Here is a 19,104-nt window from a genome sequence, read left to right as displayed (position 1 = left end):
CGATAGTGGAATCGACATATCGATGTTCGTGCGTTTGGATAGAGGATCGTTTTAATAATTTCAGTATCGATATTGTATCGTTGGAAATCTTTCGAAAAGTATGCTATAAAATATTAGTTATGGTTTCAAATTAAAACTTCCTATGAAATTTGTAAGTAAATTATTTTAGTGTCTGATTTTAGACACATTTTCAAATTATTTGAAAACCAAAATCATCTTATCTTAAATTTTCTGAATTGTCTTTTATCTTGAGCGCAGACCAAAACTAATATTATTTTTTGTAAGCTATCTCAAGTTTCTTGAAAATGGTTTAATATCATAATTAAAGTAAGCAATTAAAGCAAGCAACTTTGGATGCATACCTAAAACAGATAGTTCTAGACCTAGGCCTGATCCCTCCAAAAACTTATAAATATCTACATAATAAATTGTCATTTTTCAAACTTACCCCTTATTCCTTTCAGTGTAGATTTCCTGGTGACTCCAATTATGCTTCTCATGCTAACATCCACGTCAGCTTATTCCTGGTAATCCATTAGTCAGGAAATATAGTTGGGGTCGGAGGTAATCACTATCACTGCCACTATCACAATCGATGTTATCACTGCAGGTGCCACGGACAGACTAAGGGCGGCGCGCCGCTAGCGACCCTCTATTTATAGTCCGCGAGGCAAGAGAACAGAGAAAGTGTGAGCGAGAGAGTAAGGGAGAAAGAGGGATCTGTAGAGGCTAGGCTGAGCGAGGTAGAGAGTAAGAGGTACCTGTTAAGATACACATAAACAACTAACGAGAGAGAAAGAGAGGGAGAGTGGGAGGGCAGTTTCCGATCGCTCCTATATCAGCTATATGATATAGTCGTTCGATCCGACTCATTCAGATTTATTTACCAGTGACTCGGCAGTTTCGTTTTTAAGACTTTAAAACTCAGAGACTAGGTTGCGTAGAGAGGAAGAGACCGACAGATCTATGCTGATCAAGAATATATATATATATATATATATATATATATATATATTATTATATTTAAAAAAGATATAAAAAGATGAAAGGAAATACACTTTTGATAGCCGAAGTTTATATTCCCTTGCAATCTGTGAAAATTTTTCAACTTGCAAATTGCTGTCCGATTTAAGCCATCGCTTTACAGTCCTTGTCCATGCTTCGCAGTTGAAATTAAATTCCCAAGGATTTAAATTGCTTAGATAGTCCGCTTGTTGCCCTTAAACTCAATTGCTTCGTCCTGGTAATGGTTCGGGGAAATCTAATATTTCCGCAGATTCTCAACAGGCCCCCCAAAGCAATGTTTTATTACACGATGCTTATGTATTATTATATTTAAATGAGGTTGGCTTAGAAATCACGAGGCCCAGGGTGTTGGCGGTACAATATTTACAGTGCTTGGCGAAAGCCGCAAACTAAAGACTTGACTTTTATGCGGCGGCCAGAGCAAGAAAACAGCAACAACGTGGGTTGGCAGAAGCAGCGGCGCAAACAGTAAAAACAAAAACAAATCAAAGTAACAAACTGAGCAAAAAGTTGAGCTGGCAAAATTGCGCGTTGGCTTCAAGACAAGGACGAAATAGGGACGGGATTCAGGATAGATACACAGTGGGAAAAAATGACAGAAAGTACACAATTTCAATGGAAAACTATAGGTATCTATATAAGTAATATAAAATATGTAGAGGTAATATCCTTTTTCTAGGATTATTAGCTAACAAATATTTATTAGAAGGTATCAGAGGATTTAAATTTATCAACAATCAATCTCTAATGAACTCATGAAAATAGTTATTTTCATAAACAAAACCACATGTAAAAATCATTCAAATTTTTTGACTATTCTCTCAGTGCATCTTGGCCAGTCAGCCAGCTCTACGCAGATTAATTAGTTGAGGCTGCCAACCTCTCCTTCCCCTTCCCCCCCGGCAGACGCCCCTTAAACCATTCCTGGCACATGCTGTTGCCTGTTTTGTTGTAATGAATTTTAGCTAGTCAGCAAAACTTTTATGCCAATGGCGTTTTGAGGTGGGGAATTGGATGAAATAGAATGCTGCCAGCAACCAGAGGGCGTGGTCCTGCCCGCAGGACGACTGCGACCAGAGAGCAGGGCCAAAAATTCGAATCGAACTGTTGAAAAAAGCGCAAGATTTATCATGGAGGTTAAGAGGGTACCGAAAATTATAATATTATAAGTATTTGATGCTGTTGGGTATGAGGCGAGTTAATGAGCCACATTTTGGATTATTAAAGTTGGCGACTTGGCAACGGGTAGGTCGAGCTCTCTGCTCCTTGCTCCTTGCTCCTTGCTCCCTGCAATGCACTGGCATTTTTTTTTTTGTTTTTGTTCTAATTCCACCATATCGATGACTCAGGGGTTAAGGGGTATTCAGCGATATTTGCAAAGTCAAACGAAGCGTAAAGTCACGATTAGTTAGACAGGCGTGTTAACGACGCTGTCTGTGGGATTCGGTTTGGGATTGGGAGGATGATGCTCCTGGTGGGGGCTAGGATTGGGTATGGGGTTGGAATCTACCAAGTGTTTTTGTTCCTGCGGCTTGCCAATATATGCGTATTAGTACTGCCAGGACCTCGGGCACCGCCTCCTGCACCAGTTGCCATTTTAATGAGCTGCTGCTCTATGGGTGCACGGAGTGAGACAGAGAGACAGAGAAAGAGAGCGCGGGCACAAACAAAACTTTTGATGCGCGCATTAAGAATAACCAGAAAAACGTAACGGAAAAGCGGAAAATCGGAAAATACCATGGAACGAGAGGAGGAAAAACACACGCAGCGCAACGCAAACTCGAAGAACTTTTCATTTTATGCGACCAAAGTTTTGCACCGCGACGTGCTAATTAAATGCCTCTTTGCCTAATGAAGTTACAACTACGGCACTACAAGTTTTAAATTAATGATCAAAGATGACCTATATCTGTATAGTAATACTAGAAGGTATATAGAATAAATTAAAGCAATAATTAAATTCCAAATAAATAAAAATAAAATAAAATATTTCTACCTCTTTTTGTGAACTGTAACTTTTCAACTATGCAAATTATTATTAATTACTTGTTCTCCGGGTAAAGCATCCGCGTATTAATTAATTGTTTTCCCTTTCCTCTTGCTCCTCAGATCTAATTCCCATGGACTATTATCCGGATGCCCATCCGGCCCTGCATTTGGTCGTCTACAGTGTCAATCAGAAGGGACGCTCCGAGCCGATTGTCCTTGAGAATGTGCCTATCAATGAGGCGGACAAACGTTCAGGTAGGTTCACAGGACAACACACAAAAAAAAAATAAAAAACGCAAATGAAAACTATTGCAAAGTTTGCTGCCAAGCGGGAATGGGAGGGGATATTTGGGGTGGGTAAACTTCCCCTAGACCAGGACAGAACATTCATTGCTTTTTAAGCACCATTTCACCTTTAAAAAGTCATTCAAGTATTTGCATATTCCGCTTAACCGTTTTAGTTCCCTTCTTTCACTCATTTCTTTTGTTGTGGTTGTTGTTACTGCCTCTGTTAGTACAATTGCTCTTTTATTTAACGAGTTTTGTTTACGCTGGAGCGACACTGCAACTCCACTTGGGCTCCGCGGATACCTCTGCACCTCGAATCCTCCTCTGTCCTCCATAGCCCACATCCTGGGATGGCCAAAGTAGTGACACAAAGATTTCTTATTCATGCTTTGTTATTCAACTTTGACGCTAATTTTCTTTAAAAGTTTTTCCCTTCCGGCGACAGTCGAGGTAAAAAGTGTAAAAGCGTTTGTTTTTCCAAAGAGTGTGTGTGAGTGTGGAGAGAAAAATAGTAAAAGGACATTATTCAAAATTACAGTGGAGCAGCTTAGACTACGAGCATGAAATCCATTATTCTTCAAACTTGTCCCAATAGAGATTAAAATATTTATGCTCAAATATGTTGAACCCAGCAAATACCACTCACATTATCCTAATATCTATTAAATTATTTAGATTGTTTCCCATTGTAAGCATTTATTTCCACCGAATCGGTATCTTATGAGAAGGCATTTATAATTATATTCCCAAATGTATTCAAATAGCATTTATTGTCCCTTATTCAATCAGCCAAATATCATCGCAAACGAATTATGCACACTACTTATTTATCGATTTATTGCATTGGCAATTCCAATGCCAACAGTAACTGACCAGCATCATTATTAAACTCATCATGGTTACCTGCATTTAGCCCACATAGAGAGAATTATGTACACTTATGTTCCAAATACTGTCCGCACTTGGTCGGCCAATAATGTTTATCTGCACAATTGCATATATTTGAACGCTTCAGTTGCCAATCACCATGAGCAACAAATCCACTCAATCATCTCCTTAATGCGACCCAGACACAGGAGGCGACTCCTGCCTGGCCCTATTTTGGGGGGGGGGTGTGAGGTCCTTTGGATTGAAGATTGGGACAAACTAATCCGATGAGTGGAGTAAACATAACTAACAATACTGTTTAGTGGCAATCCACAGAATAAGTGCACTGAGAAGAATTGATATATATTAGTAAGAAATATGAATACCTTTTAGAGTGTTATTTATTTTTTAGTTAGTTTTAGAATTAGTTACAAATGTTATCAAGCAATTAGTAATACATATATTATTCAAAACGTTGAACATAGTGATGGAGTATTGTCTCCAGTAAATTATGTAATTTAAGAAACATAAATTCTGTATTTTGACATAAGTTTCATAAGGATTTTATATCCTAATTCTAAGAACTTGAAATACTCAGCTGCTCCTATAGTATACTATATGCAATCCAACCAAGTCAATATTTGCACCTTTCGTAAATCTAAAAAGCTTTTATACCAACAACAGAATGAAATTGGTTAGTGGCGCAAACAGGGAAATGCGGTGAGCGGGAAAAGCGGAACATTTTTGCAATGGCAACACTTGATGCCACATTAATGTAAATATAATCAATTTCATGTTTTAGCCAGCCAAAAAAAAAAAAAAAAGAAAGAAAATGCGATGGCGAAGTAAAACCCCAGCAGAGAAAGAAATATCTTGTTATGCTAAACTGACACACAGAGATTCCCCAGGAGTTACATTATTCCAGCATCACACCCACACCCCCTACACCCGCACACCCACTATGGCAGGTGCACCCACACTGCGGTCGGGCGGGAAACAAGGTATCAAAGGCAGCCGGAGGAGCGGCGGCGGAAGTTGAACAGACAAGCAATGGCTTCAGCTTCACGTTGAGCTCGGGCTCGGGCTCGGGCACAAAATATAAACGATTACTGTACGACAAGAAAAAATACATTAAACATGTCTTATCTGAATACAATATCCCCAAAAGACAACGGTGCAGAAAGTGAAGTAAAATAAAATAAAATTATATGTTACAGCGGATCGAAGTGCGGGGGGAGGGTAAGGAAATGTGACCGCCATTGCAATAGATGACAGCTCCCGCCTCCATTTTCTTTTCTTTTTTTTCAACGCTGTCTGGCTTGTTTCCTTGAAATTGAGAGTCAGGAGCACACAACGTTTCCTTTATTTATGCTTACTTTGTGTAAACGCATTCCCGCCTTAAAACCCACATGGGCACAATGCCATACACTGGCAGAAATTTGCAACATTCTATACATCTTACTCATTTCTCAACATTTACATTTTTGTCAACAAAGCGAATGATGGTAATAGAGTACGAAATTTTTGATTAAGATTCGATTTGACTCAGATTTCTGCCAGTGTTCTTTTGGATATTCCCAATACATTTTAACCAATCCACTTTTTCATCATCTCGTCGATTCATTTATATCACAAACGGGAGCATTAAATCGAATTAAGCTTATGAGAAGACGCAGCCGGAAGGAGGATAGCCAGGTCCTGCACTCATCCAAATGAAAACCATGCAAACAATTGGCTTATGAGCGGCACGAAGGGCTCCGGCCCGTCCCGTTCCGGCTGCTCCAGATCCTGGCCCAGACCAGTTCCTATCCGTATGAGGATATAAGGGGAGGATACGGACACCACATACCACACCTCACCTCACCAGAGCCAGGTGAGCTCGTGGTACCCACACGAACTGACTCACTCGATGGCTCTTTGGTTGGTTGTCTGGCTTATCTGCTTAAGTCGGGGCATGTGCATAGAGTATGGAGATGGCCCCTCCGGTTCTGGCACACCGTTTCCAGGTGGTTTTATTGGTAAATATTTGCACAAGTGTGAAAATTTCATTACGCCAGTGTGCTTATATTTAAATTAAATTTCTTTTTTTCTTTTGGCATCTCTCACCTTGGGCACCGCGACGTGTCGTCGTGGGTCTCCATTTCAGTTTCAGTTTTCTGTTTCCTGTTTCTGTTTCAAGTGCCCTTTTCCTGGATGCCAAATATACATTTTATTTGGCAAGCGATTGCTCGATTCGGTTTTTATTCCTTTGTGTTTGGGTTTTTTGGCAATACGATTGGGGATTTGTCGCTCGACTCGAGGACATCCATACATCCGTGTATGATGGAGTGTGTGTGACGGTGTCTTAGTGCCGATTCCTCACATTCTGACATAAATGAGATAGTAAATTACGTATACGCCCCGTGCCTCTATCGTATGGCGTAACATCAAGCGGAGTGATGAATTTATAATGAATTAATATTCCCACTTTCGAATGACACAGAATGGAACTGAATCAATTTCACATTTAATTTAAATCTTTTGCCCCAAACCCAATCTCTGGGCACATCAATTCATAAATCATTCAAGCATTCCACGAACATTACGAAATTAAATAAAGCTTTATTTATCCGCTCGAACGAGCGTTAGGAAAAGTATACAGTTGGAATTCTGTAGCTGAATTTTCATTCAATCCTGATGGAGCAATTTCTCTTTATTGATGCCTTTTTCCAAATCCATTGGTAAACTGCATTTACATATGTGTTGTTCGATCTAATTAAAATTAATAATGTTTGTTAGTTTTCACTTTCTATCGAGTCTAATTAAGACGCTGCAACAGTTTAAGTTAATTCTGCATAATAAAGCCACGGTTTAGTTAAATTACTCAAAATGTTTTACATTTGTTGAAAGTTTAGTGAAAATAAAAGCTGAAGATGAGATTAGTTTAATTGACTTTCTGGTAGTTGTTTTCCCACCAAATTTAATATAGTAAAAACACCATAAATTTTAATACACCATTATTATATAAAGCTCTGTAAATGTATAAAAATAATATTCAAATTTAAGATAACTAGGTAATTGCTGACAATTATCAATGTAAAATTGAATTATTAATTGTTACCTTTGGTTCAAATGATTAATTTATTATTCATATTTAAGTACAAGCTTTGTATTTAGTCAAATCATTTTTGCAAAAAAGGAATTATTCAATTAATGAAATCACATAATTAATAGTTCTTTCTTTTATCCTATTAAATTAACTAAAGCCTTAGGTTAAACATATTCATTAGCAATTATATAGACACTGCAAAGTATGAAACGTGCTGTCTGGCTAAAATCACAGCCAGGAAACATAAATATTTATACTTTTTGCTTAAAACAAAAACCCTGTGCCGGCAATTACAACACACATACAAATTAGTCAAAAACGATATCCAGGGCCTGTGTGTGCGGTGTGTGTGTGTGTGGAGTGTGTGTGGAGTGTTGTGTGTTCGGTTAGGCGCAGCCATGCATAAATGAGCCATTTTGCCGGCGGCGCAGTTTCGTCAACATTTGGCGAGGCGTCAGCCAAAGAATATTTATTGATTTGCGACATTTTGCTGACAGGCTTATACATTAGCAGGCTATACGATACCCTTAACAAAGGAATAAAATATAAAAAATAATAGATAATTAGTATTAGAAAAAATAATAATATACTTAAAGCAACGACAACTTCTTTAAGAATTACATTAAAACAAATCGATATAAAAGGTATTCTAGAATTTAATTCTTAAGGCAGTTTAAATAATACAACATTATAGATTCAGAATTTATCAATGATTTTATGTGGGTTTTGTATTCATAATTCCTTTCTTTATTTTCCTTTTTTGTGGATGTCTTTCCCCCTAACAGGGTATTATGATTATTTCAACCAAAATCGTGAGAATTTTTTATTCCCGAAATACCAAAGATTTGCTTATCCAATAACTACCGAATTTTCGCTGATATTTGCTTATTGATATTCTGCGTTGCATATCCGCAGGCGCGCACGATTTGTTCGAATGACGAGTTTCCGCATATACAGGACCTGGGCGTTGCGTATACGCAGTGTGTGCGGCCTTGTAATGCATTTTCAATTACGTTTCACCCCCTCCTCTCCCCTCTCGTAAAATCGAACGAAAATTCAGCCGGCAAACAGATTTTAATTGAAATGCTTATCTGTGATGTTAAAGCCATGGCAAATATAACAAACTAAGCGGGATAGCCGACTGAAGGACGGCTGCCTCTGGCAGCCACTTGACATGCGACGTGCGTTTTATGGGGGGTACATATAAAGATATGTACATATATCGCCGGATACGGAATTTTCCACTGTAGTAGCAGGTGGCGTTGGGAGAATTGGCGGAAAAAGAGCTGGGCGAGCAGCATTCAAGTGGCCAACGCCGCATCCAGTTTATTGGACCCTCGAGGACCAATGGCTATTTATCGAATTCAGTCAGACAAAGAACTGGCATATTGCTTTCATCATCGAAATTCGCGAGTGAAACGTGTGTTTCATTCACTCATGTGTGCTTTATTTTACAAATTGTATTTTAAGTGGGACATTGTCGAGTATATATCACCTTTGAACTGAATTGGAAAAATCGATTTATATTAACAAAAATGTTTCTTTTTATGATATATCCTTAAATTGTATTATAATTTTAGTCAGAGGCTTGTAACGATGTGAAGGAGTAATTTCCGAACGTATAATTCATCTATAATATTGTTTAGTATCAACAGGCGAATCATTCTAGCAATTTTCGGTCAAAAATTCATTTTCGAAATTTTTTGAAAATATTACATTTGTTATATTTGTTAAATTGTAAAAATATTTGGCACAAAAATTTTAATATTTTAAAATGATAAATTCAGTATGCAGAAAACAAACATAAGAACGTTTTTTGAATTAAAATTAATGTTTTTTTTTGCTTAGTTATGAGTTTTTTAAACTTAGAACAAATTTCCTTCTATTTTTAACTATCGATTGTATGGCAGCTATATGATATAGTAGTCCGATTTTTAATACAATTTTCATACAATTTTAGATTAATATATAATAGCTATATACTAAGTTTGGTGAAAATCTGTTGAAAATTGGAAAAGTTATACATTTTTATTTAAAATTTTCCGATCGTTCCTATGGAATTTAATTATATATATATATATATATACATATATAGTCCGTCGATTCGCCATGCTCCGACTTTTATATTAGTAAAATTATATCGAAGAATAACTCCACAGTTTCACTCAAATTTTTTGCTCTTAAATTTGTTCCAAAGAAATCTCACACATGTAGCATATGATTCCCAACCAGTTCTAACATCCCCGAAACGAAGTGTCTGCTGCCAACCAAGTCTTAGCTATGTGTTGCATTACAAAAGTTGCAAGTCATTGTTTATTAGTGTTCAAAATTAGTAACTGCTCATAGATACTTACTAGTTATAGATACTTACTATTCAGAGTTACTTACTGCTCATAGTTAATTATTGCTCATAGTTAATTACTGATCATAGATACTTACTGATCATAATTAATTACTGATCATAGTTAATTACTGATCATAGTTACTTACTGGTCATAGATACTCACTGATCATACATACTTACTGGTCATACATATTTACTAATTATAGATACTTGGTGCTAATAGTTAATTACGGATCACAGTTACTTAACGTTCATTGATATTTATTGATCATAGTTACTTACTGGTCATAGATACTTAATGTTCAGAGTTATTAACTGCTCATAGTTAATTACTGATCATAGTTAATTACTGATTGCATATGATTCCCAAATGGTTCTAACATCCCCGGAACGAAGTGACTGCAGCCGGCCAAGTCTCAGAAATGTGTTGTGTTACAAAAGTTGCAAGTCATTGTTTTTTAGTGTTCAAAGTTAGTAACTGATCATACATACTTACTGGTTATATGTAGATACTTACTGTTCAGAGTTCAGAGTTTTGCTCATAGGTAATAACTGATCATAGATACTTACTGATCATAGTTAATTACTGATCATAGTTAATTACTGATCATAGTTACTTACTGATAATATATACATACTGTTGAAAAATACTTACTGATCTTCTACATTTAACAACCGTTTCTCTCGCAGTTATATTATATAGTATTCCGATTTTCCTAAAACTAACAACGAAATTCAATAATAATAAAAAAAAACTTTGAATCAAATTAAATTAAAATCTGTTGAAAACTGAAAAAATTATAATTTTTTTCCTCCTTCACTGCGTTGCAAACTTCTGACTGAAATTATAATACCCTGCAAGGGTATAAAATGTAACTAATAATATATTTTTGCATTTATTATATTACATTTTAATGTTTAGACGGGATATATCCTTCCTTTCCTAGTATTATTTTTTTCATTTATTCTGGAAATTATTTATTTTTCAGATGGTCGCATAGGCCTATCGATTTTACCACTAGCCGCTCTTCTCGCCGGCACCTTATTCACCGTGGGCATTGCCGTCCTATCCGTGGTTGTCATCGCCGTACGTAGAAGACGTGGCCAAGGAGCTCGGAATATGTGCGATGACAAGGACAAACACCTGGGTGAGTCATCGCGACTTAAAGATAACAATGATAGACATTCCTAGCCCTAAGCAAGGGTAGTCACAACCTCGACTACATCCGGCTACATCCTTCCTATCACGTTGCTAATGTTTCATACACCTGACAGGCATGGATGTGACAGTGACGGCGCCCCTGGAAACCGGCGCTGGCCATCAGCGTTTGGTGGTGGCCTACACCCTGAAGCAGGGCATAGAGAAGCAGCCGGACATTTTGAGCGCCCAGAAAAGTGCCCCAACTGGTGGTGACGCGGCGTCGCCGTTGGGAAATCGGCCGAGTGGTTTGTTCACCGGAGGAGGAGTAGGTGGAGGTGGAGGAGGAGGCGCTGGCGGTGCATCGGCCGCTCCCATGGCCAACAGTGCAGTGAGCCACAAAACCACGGATTATGTAAGTGCCGGTGGCCAGCAGAAGGCGTTGCTCCCTCTGGCTGTGTCACCTTAAAGCAGAAATTGCAAATAATTCAAGTACTTTGCTTAAGTGCAATAAATTTAAGCAAGGGAATTGAAATATTTGAAATATTTACAATGTAATGAGTATATTTATTTGATTTTAATTTGTAATTATTGCTTTTTTCAGGATACGAATGCCCCGCACCTGAACAGTCCGCCCTCGCAGTCCAGTACCTTGAAGCTGGAGAGTGACCCCGCGGCGACAGCAGCCGGTGGCAGGAGCGGCAATGCCCCTCCACTCCTCTACGATGCCATGCCTTCGCTTAGCCGCTACGAGCAACTGGGCCTCAGCATGGCCAACTATTCCGCCGGAGGAGGTGCCGGCACTGGTGGCAGCAGCAGCACGCTCAGCTCCGCGGGCAGCACTGTCAGCAATGCACTCGCCGCCAATGGGGTGACAGGTGGTGCCGGAGCCGGAGGCTATGCTTCACACCTGCACCACACGTTGCCCCACAACATGACCCAGCAGCAACAGCCGGGAGGCAGCCTACAGCATCGCGGTCACGATCCGCTGAACATGGGCGACTACCTGGCCACCAGCAGTCTGATAGACTATGGCCTAAACAAACCACCGCCCGCCGCGCACATGACCCTGCCCAAGGGCCTGGGTCTGGGGATGGGTATGGGAATGGGCCTGGGCATGGGCATGGGCTCGGGCATGGGTATGGGTTCCGCGATGGCTGCCGGCACGAGCCTATCACCGTCGCAGCTAAACACCATCACGCACAAGTCGGCGGCCGGGCGAAACCACATCATCACCGACACTCTGCCCGGGCCGGAGAGCTGCGTCTAAGCATAATCCTGTCATTGTCCTGGCATCCAAAAACCAAAAGACTGGCGCACAGCAAAGCAGCCCAAAGCAGCCCGAAGCCGAAACGAAGTGGCAGAGCACTACTAACTAGCCATATGGAGATGCAGTCAAAGGAATAGTATTTCCCAAAAATCCTTAAGTATTATTACATTTTTTTTGTTTTTAATTTTAAATACTATTCCTTGGGATTGCAACTGCATATGATAATCCTGCTCGGCGGCATCGCTTAGAAGTAATTCTTAGACCTAGAAGTGTAGCTTCAATACGATTATTTATATGTAACGCGTGTGTGTCTGTGTCTCTGTTCGTTTGTAAATGTTTAAGCTAAGTGTAGTCTTACTTGTATACTATATACGTTGACTGGTGTATATCGGAGTGCCTCCGATAGAGTTCAGTTTTTATTAATTTGAAGGGGACTGCCCCCCAAAAGGTGAAACTTATCTTCCAAGCCCTGAACTCCACGCCACGAATCGAAGCTCGTTGTTAAATCTTTTTAACCCGCAAAACATATCCCTTCCTAAGCAAATCCACAAACTATTTGAACTGCCGAAGATCAAAGTCGTAGCAGACCCAAAAAATATACAAACAAAAAATAACCGAAAAAAGGAAAAGTTATATTGGACACGTCTTGCGCCATTGCGTGCCCCGGTGCTGGTCATTATTTAACTTTTAAACACGCGCCAAAAACAGGAGCAGATTTGAATTTAATGGTCACTCCAGCAGCCGCTCCCCGCAAACACCATTCGTCCCTTTCCAGTCCAGCTCCAGCTTTTCCACTGCTAATAGCGACAGCCAACAAGTGAGCAATAAAGAAAAGTTTAGAAAAATATGCGATGGCCACCCCATGGCCACCATGGCCACAATCCAGAGCCCCAAGTAAAAATGGGATTCCCCCCCTCAATGCCTCAACCCCGATAATAAGCTCACGAGCGATTGAATGGGTATAGAGCACAATAAAAGCGGCGGAGCACAAGAACAGGGCACGGATTTGTGCGCACGATAGCGCAAAACGATGACAATAAATGGAAAAGTTTTTAATAAGCTAATAAAATGATTTATGCGGGTCGAGTCCGGGATAAAAAGCGCCTAGCCACACAGAGTCGATTCCACTTCAAAATGGCGATTTGATGAGCCCGAATTTTGGCCACTTCCGGCACCTCATAGACGGACACACAACGAAAGTATTTGTAAATATTATTTATGGGCCATAAAATGGGTCGATGACCGCAGCTTAGGCAGTTCAAATAGTTGGAAAACTCTCTCTCTTGATTATCGTACTTTTCATTGGAACTTGTTATCAAGGCATTAGCATATCTGAAATTCGTATTAAAAGCAAACAGAAAGTATTGCAATGGAACTATATCATAGACAAGGGCTAAACGACTATAAGTGTTCAAAATTATGCCATATCATTTGTGCGATTTCTTTCGATATACGTCTTGACTTTCCAACCAGAAACGGAAATATAATATATACAAAAAAACCAAAATAATTAAGCGAAAAACATCAATAGAGTTTAGTAAAGTCAATGTAATGTCATAATGTTTAATGGTTAAAGTTATAGAGCATTCAATGGCAAACTAATAGAGCAAATCGTAAACTTCCTCCAAGTTTATATATATGTTAAATATATATAGGCAAAAGTCCCCCTGCTGTAGATATCCAAAAAATGAGTGCGAGTAGTGAAAATTTGTAAGCGAAACCGAAACCTGTAGAATCATGCCCTTACGCTGAGAAGACCTATTAAATGGACCTCAAGAAGAGCAGACCTTGTACATACATATGCATATGGCAAAACCCTAAGAAAAACATACAGACGTACATATACACATCATTGTAACTAACGACATATGTAAAAATGCTTAAAATATTTGTGATAAAGTAATAATGTTAATGATAAGAAAATAAAACGTAAACATTAATGAATGGAAACTGTGTTGGAATTTATGTCTGAAGTTAAGGAAAACTAATTTGAAATTATTTTGCAGTATTTTAGGTCCCGTTTTCACTTTTATCCAAAATTCGAAAATTATTCATATTTTTCAATAATTTCTCAGTACAGAATATTTATTTCATAGAAGCAATACCAGTTTTTGCAGTAATGAGTGTTATTTTCAAATTTAAATGATTCCCGCCATCATCCCCATCTGCTGACTTTTCCCGGGCAGTGCTGTAAACGTGTAAAATTGTTCTGAACACTTGTAAAATGTAAAATGTCAGTAGCCGTTAAAAAAAAAAAAGATCGGCAGTGCCATTGATACGTTCTCATCTCTAACTTTGCAACCGACAGCCAACGAAAGAGATTTCTGTTAATTTACTTTCTATCTGGATAAGACTAGATCTGTTAAAGAATTTAACTTTCTTCATGGGAATTCTACTTCCTACTTCTTACATGACATTTCTATCCATGAATCTGTAAACACGTAAAATTGTTATCTAGACGTGTAAAATGTAAAATATTAAATAAAAAAAAATATCGCGATATAAACTTATCATTTTGAGAAAAAGGAACAATCGATATATCGATATATTAATATATATTCAGCAACCAAAGCATCAACATAAACAAAATGTTTTTAATTGTTAATCACGCCCGCCAAAATTAATAAGTGTTTTAATAGCATTCAATAGTATCAAGAATGCACATTGTAATGCTAGTGTAATGGAAATGGATATCCAACCACCATAATAGAGACGCTTGTACGCAGAAGGTCATCTCTCGCAATTGAGGATTGTTGCATCAGAAAACCAGTTTCTTGGTGGCCCATTGCACCAATTGTGAAATGTGAGTGTGCAGTGCATTGACTTTGTTTCTCTTAGCATGATGAAATCTCGATGTTTATTATGTAGTATGTATATGTATGTTTCCAAAGAAGTCGGGGTTACAATTCATTGATTGTGGGTGACACGTATGTATTAATGCCAGTTATTCCCCGCAATTCGAGCAGAAAGCTTTCCGCGAATCGGTCCCAAATCAATTTCGTGATATAGCGTCAGGTCCCCAGACCCCAAACGCAGCTGATCCGATCAAAACAAACTTGTGTGTAGAAAACCAGAACAGAAGCAAACGTTGCGAAAAGACGCGAAAAGCTGACCAAAATACATACGGGCCAAACCTTAGGGGTTGGTCGACTTGTTGATGCGGTTCGTTTAATTACTTAAGTTAATCTCTTATTTGATTTTGAAATAAAATAACCAACTCAAATCGTTTGTGTATTAACAGGATAAATCCCTCTAAGCTTAGCTTGAATTTTATTTATTTTTTTACAATACAATTCATATTTTTATTCGAAAATTAGTTCAAATGAAATGTAATAAGTGTGCATATTTTTTCGGATTATTACTTGTGAACCCACATACTCCCCCACATATGCTCTGCACTGTAGGGTACCAGAAAAGCTCTTGAATCCTATTTATGTACTCATCGTGCCCCGTAGTTGGGCTTGTTGTCTCTCGCACACTCATTCGTTCGCGAGCACAAAGCAGAGCAGGTTATAAACAAAATCGAAAGCACGAATTCGGTGAGAACCCAGAAGCGGATAACCGAATAACAAATTTGGACCTGGGCAAATGTGAAGCGCAGCCAAAATCGATAATTTGTGTCAGGCCCGCGCGCAAATAGGAGCTGTTTTTGTAAAAATTGCATATCAGAGCTTCTGTGGCTCCTTTTAAAGTGTGATTTGAGTGGAAAACTTGTAGTTTCTGGTAAGGATTACTCTGCTTTCGTTGCTTTTTTCCCCACCATCTTCACCCTTCTGTTCGTGTGTATCCAAACAAAGGCAAACGTCGTGGCAAACATAAACAAGCGTTTTCAAGGTCGCTGCAAGTCAAAGAGGACAGACAAAAAATAAAATAAATTGAAAAACTTGATAGATACATAAGCATACACAAATGTGGTTAAAAAATATCATAATACATTTTAAATTTTTTTTTACAATTAATTTTAAAATGTGTTTGTGGTTTTACTTTATCGAAAAAAAAAAATTAATTTTTTAAGAATGATATAACTTTATCTTTTACTTTCATATATTAACAGTATTTTCGCGCACGAACCGAACGTGCTTGCCTGCTTGTAAAAAACAAAGTCAGCTTACATGAAAAGTATTCAAACTGTTGTATAATTTACAACATTTTTAAAAAAACATTAAACAAAATTTTAAGGCCTTAAATGCTATTTTCTCTGCCACAAGTGTTTTTTAAAAATATGTGAACTTTTGTTTGGATCTCAATGTCGCAATTGGGCCAAAATTGTTTTGGCATTTCTATAAAACGCTTTGTTTCTTTGTTTAGATGGAATAATGGGATTGATTTTTTCTTATGGCTTAAAATATTTTCATTTTAGCCAGCACCTAGCAGTATGGAGTCCTTCCTCAGCCTCTTCGATCCTAACCAGGACGACGGCTTTGACGAGGAGCCGGAGCTGAATGGCAACAGCAGCGGAGGAGGCAGCAGCAGCAGCGACTACGAGACGGATGCCAATTTAAATGAGTGCGCACTTGGCCTCGTAGGTGGTATCCCCACCGAGCGTGGTAACCTGATCTTCGACTTCGAGCAGGGAATGCTGCCGCCAGAGCCTCAGATTGGAAATGTGGAGTACAAGCTGAAACTGGTGAATCCATCGAAGCAGCGATTCGAGCAACTGGTCACGCAGATGAAGTGGCGGCTACGTGAGGGAAATGGTGAGGCTATCTACGAGATTGGTGTATCCGATGCTGGTTATCTCCAGGGACTCAGTGACAAGGACATGAACGCCTCGCTCACGACACTCAAGCAGATGGCTCATCACTTGGGAGCCAGCACCTCGGTGCTCCGTCGGAAAACCATCAGTTCTCGAAGGGTTGTAGCCGAGGTCCTGGTTCGAAAGATACCCGACGATCAGCACAACATCGAGGTACGGGTAGCGGTGCTCGGTGGAGCTGATGCCGGAAAATCTACGCTGCTGGGAGTGCTTACACAGGATGAGCTGGATAATGGACACGGCAGGGCGCGACTCAACATGTTCCGGCACATGCACGAGATTCAGTCGGGTAAAAGAGCCTTTCAAGGAGTTAACTTGAGACAATATGTAATAGTTTCTTCTCCTTAAGGTCGCACCTCCTGCATCTCCCACGAGACCCTGGGCTTCGATGCATTGGGCAATGTGGTCAACTACAAATACAATGAGATGATGACGGCAGAGGAGATCAGTGACCGGTCCAGCAAGCTGGTTACTTTCATGGATCTTGCTGGACATCGTCGTTACATGCGGACCACCGTTCAAGCGCTAAGCGGCTACTCGCCCCATTACGCCATGCTGGTAGTATCCGCAGGCAGTGGATGCAACGACACCACCGAGGAGCACTTGGCCATTGTACGAGCTCTAGACATGCCATTTTTCATACTGGTCACGAAGACAGACATCACATCGCCGGATGCCACAGTGCAGGAGCTATGCAACCTGCTTACCACCATTGGCTGCCGAAAGGTACCATTTGTGGTGACCAACACAGATGAGGCTATCTCCGCAGGCTCGAATCAGGTCTCCGAGAATATTGTGCCCATATTTTGCGTGTCGAATGTTACCGGTACAGGTCTGAATCTAGTCACAAAGTTCTTGTATGTCCTATCGCCGGGCATCAGTAATGCCGAGAAGGATCGCCTTGAGCAGGAGTCCTGCGAGTTCCAAGTGGACGAGATTTTCCGGGTATCTGATGTCGGACCCGTGGTTGGTGGCTTGCTAGTCCAGGGTGTTCTTACCGAAAATATGCCCATGAAGATTGGCCCCCTGCCGAACGGGAGCTTCCATCCCGTGACTGTCAATACCATCCATCGCAATAAGGCACCCTGCCGTGTAGTTCGGGCAGGTCAAAGTGCCTCGCTGTCATTCAGCCTGGACCAGGATCTGCCCACGCTAAGGAGTGGCATGGTGCTGCTGGGCGATACGGGAAACAGTCCGGATGAGCCGTGCGGAACGTATTTCTTTCAGGTAAATTAAGAATGAACTAAGAACTTAATTTTACTATTTTGCTAACTTACACCTTTTTATTTTCAGGCTAAGGTATCTGTTCTGTTCCATGCCACGGCCATCTACGTCGGCTTCCAGACCACTGTGCACATTGGAAGCATCAGGCAGACGGCCGTCATACGGGGCATCATGGGCGGCGAGCGGCTGGGCACCAATGATTGTGCTTCGGTGATGTTCGAATTCGTTGGTCATCCGGAGTATGTGCGTCCAGGAATGCGCATTCTGTTCCGCGAGGGAACTAGCAAGGGTATCGGCGTGGTCACCCAGGTGTTTCCCGTCAACAAAACCATCGTCACAAAGTAGAGCAGCAGACGGCCGTTAGCTACATGACAGCTGGATAGTTCCAATGACATTACAAGATATATCTCAAAAACAGATGACATGTATATATACATAGATATTCTTAATTAGCGGTTAAAGAGAGGCGTTAAATCCTAGGCAGATCTTCTGTACTCTTAGTTTCGGGTTCTGTGATTTTTCGTTTAAGCTCGGTAAAACCCCCTTAATTACATTAACTTAATTAAAAAGTGACAAGTTATATATACTGTATATTTTCGATTTAATCCCCTTATTCTTCGTCCTTGATATTTCAAATTAAACAAAACAACAATGATGAATTATAATGCACAGCCTTGAATAAAGTAATGGAAGAATGAGTGGAATCACATTTAACTACATCTTGTTAATAGTATAAAATGGCATTTTGGAACTACCAAAACAAAGTGCTAGAGAAAAACAGGAATAAGAACAAGGCAAGAAACTAACTTCCTTTCAGTTTACAATTGAATTATAGGATCGAATCGGAAATTATATTAATTGTTACATATTTATAACACTTTTTTTTCGACAAGTTTATAAAACTCATAACTAAGCCAAAAATGCATTAATTTTAATTCGGAAAGCTTTCCTATGCTAGTTTTTAAAAGGTTGATAAAATTTTGCTACTCAATTTTGAATTTGTAAATTTTTATCAATTTTTCAAAATTACATATTTTTAAAAAATTTAATTTTCGTCGGACATAGCTAGATTGATTCGGCTGTTTATGCTGATCAAGAATGGGTTTTTCTAATC

General features: G+C 39.4%; 2 protein-coding genes across 3 annotated transcripts in view; both read left to right on the top strand.

The window, feature by feature from the left end:
• The window catches only part of side-III (sidestep III), a 101,914-nt gene extending 87,960 nt beyond the window's left edge, over positions 1 to 13,954 (top strand). The window contains 4 exon segments of the mRNA XM_086832315.1: positions 3,136 to 3,270; positions 10,592 to 10,750; positions 10,878 to 11,155; positions 11,345 to 13,954. Coding sequence (XP_086688441.1) covers positions 3,136 to 3,270; positions 10,592 to 10,750; positions 10,878 to 11,155; positions 11,345 to 12,010 — 1,238 coding nt within the window. The 3' untranslated portion in view covers positions 12,011 to 13,954.
• Positions 13,955 to 14,511: 557 nt separating this feature from the next.
• On the top strand, positions 14,512 to 18,701 carry LOC110191180 (GTP-binding protein 2). Of its 2 annotated transcripts, none has more exons than XM_020961945.2 (4): positions 14,512 to 14,813; positions 16,371 to 17,055; positions 17,116 to 17,993; positions 18,060 to 18,701. In XM_020961945.2, the coding sequence occupies exons 2-4, from the start codon at positions 16,386 to 16,388 to the stop codon at positions 18,333 to 18,335; spliced, it is 1,824 nt and encodes a 607-aa protein (XP_020817604.1). In that variant the 5' UTR covers positions 14,512 to 14,813; positions 16,371 to 16,385; the 3' UTR covers positions 18,336 to 18,701. The 2 variants fall into 2 exon arrangements, with proteins under 2 accessions (XP_020817604.1, XP_020817605.1); XM_020961946.2 differs by lacking the exon at positions 14,512 to 14,813 and adding an exon at positions 15,252 to 15,733.
• Positions 18,702 to 19,104: the final 403 nt, after the last annotated feature.

This window comes from Drosophila serrata, unplaced genomic scaffold, assembly GCF_035046125.1.
Source record: "Drosophila serrata isolate PLE 108 unplaced genomic scaffold, ASM3504612v1 contig_30, whole genome shotgun sequence".
Taxonomy (NCBI): domain Eukaryota; kingdom Metazoa; phylum Arthropoda; class Insecta; order Diptera; family Drosophilidae; genus Drosophila; species Drosophila serrata.
This window is presented reverse-complemented; position numbering and strand designations above follow the sequence as displayed.

Coding starts and splice junctions, on each gene's coding strand:
- LOC110191180 (XM_020961945.2), top strand. CDS start 16,386: ATGGAGTCCTTCCTCAGCCTCTTCGATCCTAACCAGGACGACGGCTTT. Junction 17,056..17,115: donor CATGCACGAGATTCAGTCGG/GTAAAAGAGCCT, acceptor CTTCTCCTTAAG/GTCGCACCTCCTGCATCTCC. Junction 17,994..18,059: donor GCGGAACGTATTTCTTTCAG/GTAAATTAAGAA, acceptor TTTTATTTTCAG/GCTAAGGTATCTGTTCTGTT.